The sequence below is a fragment of the Petaurus breviceps genome, unplaced genomic scaffold (assembly GCF_028583685.1).
Source record: "Petaurus breviceps papuanus isolate PSGF00001 unplaced genomic scaffold, PetGlider_PUasm1.0 90064, whole genome shotgun sequence".
Classification (NCBI taxonomy): domain Eukaryota; kingdom Metazoa; phylum Chordata; class Mammalia; order Diprotodontia; family Petauridae; genus Petaurus; species Petaurus breviceps.
The window spans coordinates 265,161-277,502 of record NW_027187173.1 but is presented as its reverse complement, the minus strand read 5'-3'; the positions used below and the strand labels follow the sequence as shown (position 1 = coordinate 277,502).

At 36.5% G+C, this 12,342-nt stretch overlaps 1 protein-coding gene across 7 annotated transcripts in view; it reads left to right on the top strand.

The window, feature by feature from the left end:
* Positions 1-12,342, top strand: part of PHACTR2 (phosphatase and actin regulator 2) — a 175,978-nt gene that overhangs the window by 112,910 nt on the left and 50,726 nt on the right. For 4 of the 7 annotated variants that reach the window (XM_069107471.1, XM_069107468.1, XM_069107474.1 and 1 more), the window contains 3 exons: positions 526-725; positions 2,604-2,760; positions 4,910-4,965. In XM_069107471.1, the coding sequence (XP_068963572.1) occupies positions 526-725; positions 2,604-2,760; positions 4,910-4,965 (413 nt within the window). Of the gene's footprint in view, positions 1-525; positions 726-2,603; positions 2,761-4,909; positions 4,966-5,289; positions 5,517-12,342 lie in introns of those variants that run through there. The other 3 variants (XM_069107472.1, XM_069107470.1, XM_069107469.1) reach the window with 3 other exon arrangements.

Genomic DNA, 12,342 nt, shown 5'->3' with positions numbered 1-12,342 from the left:
AGGGGGGCAGTGCTAAAAAATTTGTCCGTGGTCACACTGGCCTTGGTAGAAATAGATTTAGAAATCAAGGTATAGTAATTCCCAGTTAGTTGGTTTTTCTCTTGAATCACACTGATATAGAGGTTTATTTTGCAAAATTTAATTTTATTTCATTTATATAATTTATATTTACCAGATTTATAAAAACCACAGAATGTTAGAGCACCTTACAGCTCGTCAAATCCAGTCCATTCCCCTTTAGAAATAAGAATACCCAAGAAGTGGTTTGTTTCACTAATATAATTCAACACAACACAACACAACATAACATAACATAGCTTTTCCCCCCCTTCCACAGTGAGTGTTTGCATTAGCCTGTAGGAGCCCTTGTTATGACTCACATTCCAATGCTGTTCCTGTGGGCATGTTCTCATTGCATTAATCTCTTGCCCTAAGACTTGTGGAGGGAAGGAAATGTGCATCCTGTGATCCGGAGTGGGGTTGTATCATTCCTGCTATACCAGAACTTTTGTGCTTCCCAAACAGTTTGACAACCAAAGAAGAGCTAATAAAGGATGCACCGCGGCTAATGATTCCTGTTTTGATGGGAGAATCTTCTGAATCTCTCAGCAGCACAGAGATTGAAGTTCGAAGAGAGAACCAAGCTAATGACTCAGATTCAGATGGGCCTATTCTGTACACTGACGATGATGACGATGATGAAGATGAGGATGATAGTGGTGAAAGTAAGAATTTCTTTTTGAAAACAGATTTTTATTGGTATTCTTCCCTTTTTAAATCATGTAAAATATTCCTTCTATATCCTTCCCCCTTTTGTTCCTCTCAGAAAACTATCCCTTATAACAAAGTATTTTAAGAAAGGAGGAAAAAGAGAAAAAAGTTATAAGAAAACTGATCGCTATGTTGAAAAAAATCTGACAGTATATGTAGTGTTCCACACCTGTGGACCCACCTCTACCTCTTCAAAGGAGTAGAGGCAGGTATCTTTTCATATCTCTTGAAAGTAAGTCTTATACTAAAATACTAATATATTACTAATAAAGGCAAATATTAATAATAATTATTAAATATGCTAAATTCTGTATTATGGAAATGCTTATTTTATTCCATAAATTAAAAAATAGGGGTGACTGGGTGGTGCAGTGAATAGAGCACTGGCCCTGGAGTCAGGAGGACCTGAGTTCAAATGTGACCTCAGACACTTAACACTTACTAGCCGTGTGACTTGGGCAAGCCACTTAACCCTAATTGCCCTGCCTTCCCCCCTCCAAAAAGCAAAAAATAAATAAATAATTAAAAAAAAAAAAAAGAACGTAAGTTTCTTATGAGGTGGGAGAGATTTTCCAAAATCAAAAGAACTCATTAGGGAACATACAATTTGATATATTTTCATTATCCCCTTCTCAAATGAAAGACATTTATTTTTGGTGGATTCATTTTTGCCTTCACAGAAGATGCTCCTTCAGGGTAGAGAGGTTATATGTTCATTTCTCAATCATATATTATGTCAGTATTTGTAACAGAGAATATATGTTTCCTATCTGGAGCCCTTTACATTGTGACTCAAGATCATTGTTATGTTGGTCATTCCTGAATGGAGGGCTTCCATGCCCTGTTTACTTTTTAATTTGATGACTAAAGGTTTCACTTACTTTTCATACTAGAATTAAAAGGAAGAATTACGAGGAAACTTTTTATATTAAATAGATATTGGAGATTATAGGAGAGTATGAACTAAGGGCTAAAAATACCTACATAATTAGAGAATCACAAATAGCCACTTGTCCAAAGCAGATAACCATTTATGCCCTAAAAGAAGGGATGGTGGCTGATTTACTTCGTTTTGCTACCTCTGTGCCTCCTAGAGAAAAAGATCAAACATCTGTGAGGAAAATGTGTTGTTTTTCACTTTTTAGAAGGCTAGTCTGTGGAGTCAGTCTTATTATGGAACTAAATTCCTATCTACCTTTACAGTTTATAAAAGTAAATTATTCCAAAGGTAAACATTCAATAGCTATTTAGCAGATTTCTTCTGCTTTGTAGTAGACAACATCCTGCACTATTGTCTTCCCAACTATAATTTATTGTCATCTTTTGAGGGAATACCTACAGGTAGAAAGGGCTGCTGGGTTATTCATGCACGGTACATAGTGATGTGGAACAGGGTGCTTTTAGCTTTAGCAACTCTATTGGCATTTTTCTGAAGGGGGAGGGAGGGAGAAAGAAGAAAACGAGCTGTTCACAGGTCTAGGTGAGTGCATTTAGTTCTTAAGATCTGAGAAGGAAAGATAAACAAAGTTTTAATACCTCCATGGCACTCAGGCAGCAAAATAAACTTTGAAACCTTTTCATCATGATGAGCTCATTCTTGATATTTTTATCCCTTAAGTGCCTTAACATCTTTTAGAACGTTCTTTTACTATGTTCTCCAGCCTTATTCAAGACAAATTAGGTTGAGCTCACAATGCTGATGTTAATGAAAATTTATGTTAGGGAAGTGTCTGGTCTTTGAGTATGTTAAAAGCCCTTGCTGAGTATTTGTAACCTGAGTATGGATGGCTAAAAGTATATTTCTCTTTATTTGACCCTTTCCCAATCCCCAGGTGCTTTGGCAAGTAAAATACGTCGTAGGGATACTCTTGCCATCAAACTTGGCAACAGACCATCTAAGAAAGAATTGGAAGACAAGAATATCTTGCAACGGACCTCTGAAGAGGAGAGGCAGGAAATTCGACAGCAGATTGGAACAAAGCTTGTCAGGTAACTTTTGAAGTCTGAATGGAATTCTGACTGCACCTCCATGTCATTGGAGCCCACCCCAATCAACCAAACACCCATTTAATTCAGCAAACATTTTAAATTACCTTTATTGAAGAAATGGGATATTGGGGTGTCACAGTCGATAGAATGCTAGACGTGGAATCAGGAAGACTCATCTTCTTGAGTTCAGATGTAACTTCAGGCACTTTCTAGCTGTGTGACCCTGGGCAAGTCATTTAACCCTGTTTGCCTCAGTTCCCCATCTGTAAAATGAGCTGGAGAAGGAAATGGCAAACCATTCCTATCTCTTTTACCTAAAATGGGGTCATGGAGAGTTGAATACAACTGAAACAACTGAATGCCAGAAATTGAAGAAATGATGAATTTTGAAAGTTTTGAAGTACTTTAGATATTGTTCTATGTTGTGAAGTTGGTTGTTTTGGGGGAAACGCCACTTAAAGAATATTATTGTACTTTGATATAAGTCATTCAGTGTCTTACAGGTCATTAAGTTGCTGCAACATCTGTAAAGCCTAGTGCTGTGTCCTATATAAGCATGGTGATGTTGACTCTAGTGTCCTGGCTCCAGTCTAGGTCTAGTAATCCTGTGCTACTTATCTAAATCCCCTTATAATTTCAAATGTAAGAAATTACCTCTCTTGCCTTACCAACACCAAAGCATTGATTGAATCACATTACTACCATTGGTACTGAATGAGTGTCTGAGTTCCTAATTCCTGAGTTCATTAATCCTATAGTTCTTGTTTCCTAACATCATCATAATCCCTGAAAAATCCTACATGCCCTGTCCTGTCAGTGGAAGCATATTGTAAAGAGATGAAAGGTAACCTTCTGAGGCTCATGTGAAGAAGGTTTGGGAGGTAAAAAGGAATTCATTTCCTTGCACAGAACTCAAGCAATTCTTTTTGTGACTGCTGAGTAACCCCAAGGTTGCATAGCTGAGGCCAGGTGTCTTTGTAGGCATCCTCATAGAGGAAATATGGCCCCGCTAAGAACTCCCTTATGTCTGGCCCAAGGAAAAAAGTGTCAGGATCTGATGGTTTTTATTGGCTGCACACTCAGGAAGAAGAATCTCTTCCTTGAGCCCAGAATAAGTTTCTAAAAGAAAATCTTAAAAGAGAGACAGAGGAAAATCTTTCCCCCTTGAGTTTAAGTAGAGCACATTAGTTGCATCTCTTTTTTTTAACCCACAGTGGTGGCTTTTGTTGAATATTATCTACTTCATACCTTATCCCTGTCATAAGGTGTCTGTTGACCCCAGGATAAGAACCCCTCATTTAGGTCATGAAAAAAGGACCTCAGAAAGATTCCCTAAGTGAACTAATTAACTAACCCCTTTCTGTATTAGGGAAGTTTTCCTGTGCTTTCTGACCCTACGTTTGGAATGAGTGAAATACTGAAAATGATGGATATGAGAAAATTACTTCTAAAGTTATTGATCCTATTTATCAGTCAGTTAATCAATCAGTAAACATTTATTAAGTGCCTACTATGTATCAGATACTGTGCTAAGTAGTGGAGATATAAAAAGAGGCAAAAGACAGTTCCTGTCCTCAGGGAGCTCACAATCTAATGGTGGAGACAATATACAATAAATATATACAGAGAAATCTATGTACAGGATAAAGAGGAAATAATTTAAAAAGGGAAGTTACTGGAATTAAGAGGGAAGAGGAAACACTTCCTATAGAAGATCAGATGTTAGTTGAGACTTGAAGGAAGTCAGGGAAACTGTTAGGCAGAGAAAAGGAGGGAGAGTATTCCAGGCATGGAAGATAGCCAGAGAAAATTTCCAAAGCAGCTACTACTTTATTTTATATGTGTTTGTGTTTATAATACATAATCTTCATATTCTTGTTTCTATCTTGTTAAAACATAAACTACTCCTTGAGAATTAGGGTATTTTATTATATTTGTATCTAGTACAGTCCCTGGAATGTAGTAAACATTTAATAAATTCTTGTTGATTGACTAAGTAATGGTCAGTAGCATAAGTCTTCTAATGTAGGTTTTTTTTAATGGATTTTTAACATTTTCACTATAATAGTTAAGTAACTTCTTTTTCTTTTCTTTTATTTTTATGAATGGGGGTATTTATTTATAAATTCTAGCATATTCAATTTTGTAGGCGATTAAGCCAGAGGCCAACGAGTGAAGAACTAGAGCAAAGAAATATCCTAAAACGTAAGTATTCTTTATTCTTAAATTTCTTCTATGACCTCCAATAGCTCCAGACTCCAATTATCATTAGAAAATCTTATTATTAATCATTGATTAATATTGAAATGACTTATTTGAATCATTAATATTCAATTGCTTATATATACACATAAAGAAGGATCTGTAATGTAATATACATATAAAGAACTCCTAGTATGGTAACTCCCTTTATCAACACATATCATAACATATCTGTTACTTAGTAAATAAATTACAAATCATAGGAAAATAAATTTCAAGCTAGAAGAGACTTTAGAAGCCATCAATTCTAATCTCCTTATTTTATAGATGAGAAACTGTGGGTAGAGAAGATAAGTGAATTGCCCAAAGTCTTCCTGACTCTAAAACACTGCCTCTTTTTCTTTATGTAACCCAATTTATATTTCTTGTTTTTGTATTTCACATAATAAAAATAAAGTCTTCTGTGCTACAAAGTGAATTTCAATCTTTTATCATAATCCGTGACTCATTTATCTGAAAATGATAAAATATGTGGCTGTGTATTCTCACTCACTGTACCTCCCATAAGTCATAATTGACCTCTTCAAAAAATGAAAGTAGAAAGATATAGTTTGCTCCTTCATATCTTTAAAAAAAAACTCAAAAGAAGAAGTTAAACCCTTCTGTATTGTAGCTAACAGTATAGTTTGTCACACTCAAGGAAACTTGTCAAACAAATTATTAGATTTTGTTTGAATAATGAAGAAAGCAATACTTTCTTCCCCTTTTGTTATGATTTCTCTGTTTTCCTGGAGGAGTATTCTTGACTTCTCAGAACGTAAATATTTCCTGGTGCTCCTCTTATTTACTTTACCCTTTCTTTGGAGGCCATTTTTCTCCACCCTGGAGTAGTATGTTGATATTAGTGTTTATTTTTTTATTGGTATAAAAATAGTTGAGAAGTGCTTTTCATTCTATCATGTTCGATCAGCAGAGCTATTAACAGTAGTGAACTCTATGGTGGACACTTTTTAATGGATAATCTGCATTCTGGTAACATTTTGCATTTTATTAACTGATTTTCCAAAGGTTTTGTAGCATGAGAAATTTCAAAGAGCTGAGATGGGCAAACTGCCTGATTGTCACTTTAATGATAATAAATCACTGGCATTATGGAAAAATCCCTTCAGACATGGGGTTTGAGTTACATTAGCTAAACTGTTGTCCAATATGAGACGTCCTCTTTCCAGTGCCATTTCCCAGCATATTTACCCAGTAGCTGGGATTATTACTGTGACGACCCAACAAACAAAAGTGAATCATAAGAATGGTTGCCCTCTATTCATTTTCTTGGGGTTTTTTTGCATGTTATTCCTTATGGGGGGGAGGGAAAAACTCTTTTCCATCCTCCACCTGGTTTATTTATTTGGCATAAAATAGAATCCAGCACTCTTCATGAAAATTAAAGAACTTCGGATAAATCCCCATCAGTGTGCACGAGAGCTAATTTCAGAAAGAGAGGAAGAAATAGTCCCCAACTGAGAGAAGAAAAAATTTTATTCTAAAGGATTTCAGTGAAGTTTTTCCCCCCCTAAGGGGAAATGAGACAGGATCTAATACTGACTAGCATTTAAACAAATTCAAAGATTGGAAGTTCCTATAGGACAGGGAGTACATCTATTTGAATTGACTCCCACATCACTTAAAAAATGCTAAAGAAATAGAAAGAGGATGGTCATATGGGAAGTTCCCTACCATTGTGGATAATCCTAATTCTATCATTACTTTCATTGTTTGTGAATATTTATGATTTTCTATTACACATTTTCATGCACTGTAGCTTACTCAGCTGTGGCAACAATCTTACTATATAGCTGTTGCCTTCCTATACCGGCTTTGAGATGCCATAATTTCCTGTATGTCAGAGGAAGGGAGTAACTTCCTAATTAGGATTTTGGGTTTGATACCAACCTTGTCCTAATTTCCTTCTTTAAGGTCATCTAAGTATGTTGTTTATTCTGGATCCAAAGAATTGTTTTAAATCCTGGCAGGAGAGACATTAATAATCTATAGTTTCTAGAAATAATAATGTGGGGAAAATGAAAAGAGAGTCAAGAGGATAATTTCTGACATTTATTATTTCAGTCGGTCAACAAAAGAATGTGCCAAAGCTCCCATTGTATTTCTGTGATTTGTGAGCCAATTTATTTTGTCCAGACTCCCTGCCCTTTCCCTGGTACAAAGTGGCAGCCTAGAAAGTCCTACTTAGCCAAATGACTATGTACAATAATAATTGTTATTGTAAATTATCTTCCAAGCAAAGACTGTTTTAAGTGGGTCACCTACACTTGGTACCCTGGGAAATAGGTTTTATCAGCCAATAAACATTTTGACTAGTTCCACTAATGGTCACAGCATATTAGTGCCATAATAAAGTCATCAGATTCTAATAAATATAAAGAACATAATTCTAGAAAAATGGGATTTTAACTTCATGATAAGATTTCTAAAATTATATACTGCTTACTTAATTTCTGTCAGAATTGCTGTAGGTGTTTTTCTAGGTTTTGTCCAAAGTTACACAGCCTTTTATTCAGTGTCATTAGGGAATGAGGTATTTCCAAATAATATAAGCTTACTTTAAGTGCAAAAACTTGGTTTTTAAATTTAAATCACATTAAGGAAATCTAAGATGTATTTATATGTCCCTCACATTCTGAAATAGAGTATATAAATAAACATAATTTTTTCTGTTTCTTGATCACTGGCATAATGAACATTTGTTATGGTATATAGTGATACCCTTCACAATTACTGAGGTATATGTAGGTGTTTCCCCTTAATGCCGTTGGTCCCAGATTATTCAGTTTACATGCATGTGCCTATTCTTTTTATCTTTTATATGACCTCTTTGGGATGCAGCCAGTAATCATTTTTTGATGCTCAGTGTTCTCTGATGTTCCCTTTTCCCCCCTCACTTCTAATTTGCTTCTGTTATGAGATAGAAACGATGAGACCTGTTAATTGACAAGAAGGACCACTAGATGGCATAGTGGATAGGATGCCAGGCCTGGAGTCAGAAAGATTCAACTTCACAAGTTCAAATATGGCCTCAGACACTTCTGTTTGCCTTAGTTTCCTTATATGTAAAATGAACTGGAGAAGGAAATGGTACACTGCTCTAATATCTTTGCCAAGAAAACCCCAAATGTGGTCACAAAGAGTCAGGCACAACTGAAACAACTAAATAACAATAACAACAAAATAGCATAATTAACACCAATGGAGGAGAAAAGCAGCAAAGGTGAAAGAACCCTATAAATATTACAAAATCCTTTCCACTTTTAGTGTTTATCATAGGTAAAGAAAAGGACTCAAGTCCCTAATTTTGATGCATCTTTCCAAATGTCTTGTCAGGAAGACCAAATATAACAAAATGAAATGATGCAAGGAGAATACACAAAATTATGAAAGGAGGCAGTTGGTGCCATAGATAGAGGGATCTGACTTTAGAACTTCATTTTTCAAGTTCCCACTTCTAACACGTACTGGATGTATAACTTTGGGCAAATCACTTAACTTCTCAGCGCTCTAGGCCATTCTCTAAGACTACTGTTGACTATTACAAGAATGTCTAAAATGAGAGTAAATAGACTCATTGCGGCTATTTCTTCTGACATTCCCAAACTGAAAAAGCTCTTGAGGTTTTTCATAAATTCTTACATATTCACAAGCAATGAAAGTAGTGATAGAATTAGGATTATCTGCCATGGGAGGGGCCTTCCCATGATATTCCCAAACAGAAAAAGCTCTTGAGCTTTTTCATAAATTCATACATATTCACAAAGTAATTTCCACAAGTAATGATAGAATTAGGATTAGGGGCCTTCCCATGACCATCCTCTAGTTCTTTAGCATTTTTTAAGTGATGTGGGAGTCAATGCAACTAGACATCCTCCCTGTCCTATAGGAACTTCCAACCTTTGAATGTCAGAAATGAACCTCAGCTCTTCAAATGCCATTTTGAAGATGAGTGGCAAGCCAAAAGTTGGAGTCATAACCTCTTATAATCCCAGATATAATCCCTCATTATTATAGCATCATTTATTTCAAAGTCATCCAAAAGGTAGCTTCCCTGAAGTTTGCGTAATTGAATCCTGCCCAGAACAATTATGAACTTTGCAAGCTCCACAGACTCAAGTGACCAGCAACGACAAAACAACATACAAAAGATGGACTGCAGTTTGAGAAGCTGTATCCTAAGATGATTTTAAGTTTTGTATTGGTAGTCTATTCACTTCTTCAGGGTGTGATGAGATATGTTCGTCTTTATTTTGTGGCAGTGGCAATTTAAGTTATTTTGAAAGGTTATGACTGTGAGGTTCTTCTTTTGTGTTCTGTACCCCATAAACTGTTTAAATAAATCTTTTCTTCCCTGCACAGCACTGCAAGGAATGCAAATGGAACTGCTCATTTCAAATGAAGAGAAAAAATCACTAAGCCATTGAAATCTTGTGTATGTTTTTTTCACAAAGAAATATATCTTTTGACTATTACTGGCCTATTTGCATTAATAACTAAAGATTATATGAGGCAGCTAGGTGGTGCAGTGAGTAGAGCACTGGCCCTGAGTCAGGAGAACCTGAGTTCAAATCCAGCCTCAGACCCTGTATCAGCAATGCCATATTCACAATGCCTATAGAGATTACAAATATGCTGATATAATTATCCATTAGAAAATACGTCATGTTTGCCATATGAGGAAATAAACTAGAAAATTTATTAAGATACCAAAAGACTGAGTCCCAAAACCAGAAAGTGAAAGCCATCAGAGTAGTTATGACATTGGCACAGGTAGATAAAGTAGAAAGCACCCACATTTTCAAGCCTTTAAAACAGAACAGGCTACCTCAGGCAAAGGTCCTCCTCTCCCCACGCACAGCAACCACCCAGCGTCCTGGAAGCGCACTCCCAGCAGCTCCGGCCCCTGGCAGTCCTCAGCAGGAGTCCTTAGCAGAAAGTCCTTAGCAGTTCTAACTCAAAAAGGGCTTCGCGCTGCCACTGCCTCTGCTGCTGCCGCCGTCACCACCACCGCCAGCCACCGAAGGAACGCTAGCTTGGCTTCCGCTTCCTCTTGCTCCGCCCCTTCCTGCTACGTCAGCAAGTCCAACGGGGCATGGAAGATCTTTAAATCCCATAACCCTTACAGACCCTTAACACTTACTAGTCATGTGACCTTGGGCAAGTCACTTAATCTCAATTGCCCTGCCTTCCCCCATCCAAAAAAAAAAAAAGACTCCTCTTTGCTGATATCCTTAGAACAAATTCAACAAGCCTTTCTACTTCTGGGGCAGTGTGGTGTAATGGATAGAAAGGTGGCTTCAAATCCACCAGGACTCAGATTCAAGTCCTTCTTGTGAGACATAGTGTCTGTGTGACCCTGGGCAAGTCACTTAATCTGTCAGTGTTCTATCCAGCCGTCAAAACTTTTAAATTGAAGAGAAGGTGCTGACCTCCATTGGCAGAGGTTTCTTTATCTAGGAGTATTCTATACTAGTGGAATTTTACAGATCTGGCACTTACCCTCTTTCTGCCTTAACCTTCTCCGCAAAATGTCATTAGTAAAACTAACTTGCTAAGTAGGTTTCCTGAAGTGCCTACAGCTTTTGGACCAAATATATTGTATTTGCTATGGGGGACACTCCCTATAATGTCTGTCTCTTGGTAGTAAAACTAATATTCACAGGGTTTATCATCATCTTTTTCATAAAACTGCCTTCTGAATTTTTTGTGATGAATGTGGAAGTTTTTTTGTCCTTGTTAATTAAGGAATAGCCTTCCTAGGAAACTAAAAGTACGAAGCTTCTGAAAGAAATTAAGTGTTCACTGAAAAACAATTTTTAAAAATATATTTTAAGAACCAAAACTAAAAAAGAATTGCAAAAAGAATTTTTGGAAGGCATAATACCTTATTATAGCAAAGTTCAAACAAGCAGGTTATTGGTTTTTTTTCCTTCCCTATCCTGCTTCCTCTACTCTTCTTAGAAGTAGAATTCTGCAAATATACAGAAATCAGTTCCTGATATCAGATGATAATTTTCATGTGATTCAGGTGTGTTTAGCTAAAGCCCCTAAATGAGTCACATGCTTACTGCAATTGTCTCACTGTATAATCTGGAGGAAGATTTAGATAATTAACAGACTCCCTTTAAGATCATAGTGATTTTTGCTCTTTCTGTTGAAAACTAGTTTGATTTTTTTTTTACCTAGATTTAGTGGCAGGAGGAAATGAGGGGGTTAGTTAAATTTTACTTTATCTTGACAATTAATTCTATTCCTTACTGTAAAGTCAATATATAAACCCTTTGGGGGAAAGAATTTATTAATGTTAACAAAGTGCTTGAGGGTGGAAAGTCCTATTTTTACTGGAAAGAGATTGGAGGGATTTTGTCCCTGCTAAGAATTCCCTCCCAGCAGTGCAAATTACCACTGGTTCTACAAATTATGGTCTTAATGAGTTGCCTAGGTTACTAAGAAATTAAATGATTTGTCCAGGGTCTTATGACCCTGTTCTATATGTTAGAAATTCTATATGTTAGAAATGGGATGTGGACCCGAGTTGTCCTGAGCTCTCTAGTAAGCTATGGCCATCTTTTCCTGATATTATCATTTCCAATAGCAATAAATAGCTGATCTTCTTGATCAAAGGTGTCAAACTCATGGCCTACTCCCAGAGTTGCTGAAGCAGATTAAAATGTAAGTGGGAAATCTTTAAACAAATACAAATTCAGTAGAATCCAGATAACAATAATATGTGGTTTCCAATATGTGGCCTGCAGAGTTCTAGAGTTTTAATTTGAACTAGGTCAGGTAAGTAGTACAGTGGATAGAGTGCCAGGCCTGGAGGCAAGAAGACACCCTGCTGAGTTCAAATGTGGCCCCAGAAACTTGCTAGCGATGTGACCCTGGGCAAGTCACTTAACCGTGTTTGCTTCAGTTCCCTTGTGTGTAAAATAAACTAGAAAAGGCAATGGCAAAGCACACAGTATCTTTGCCAAGAAAACCCCATATGGGGTCATAAAGAGTCAGACACAACTGAAAATGATTGAGAAACATATTTGAACAGTATTCACTCCATTTTCATCAGAGATTTTATACAGAATCATACAATTCAAGAGCTGGAAAGGAGCTAACTAGTTTAACCCATGTATGAAAAGAATCCCTACTTGTGATATACCCAATATATATGGTAGCCTGTACTTGAGGATATTCAAGAATAGGGAAACCACCTCTTCTTGTGGAAACGCATTCTGTTTTTGCATAGTTATAATTGCTAGGAAGTTTTTTCTTATATTGACCTAAATTTGCATCTTTGCAACTTCCACCCATTGTTTCTAGATT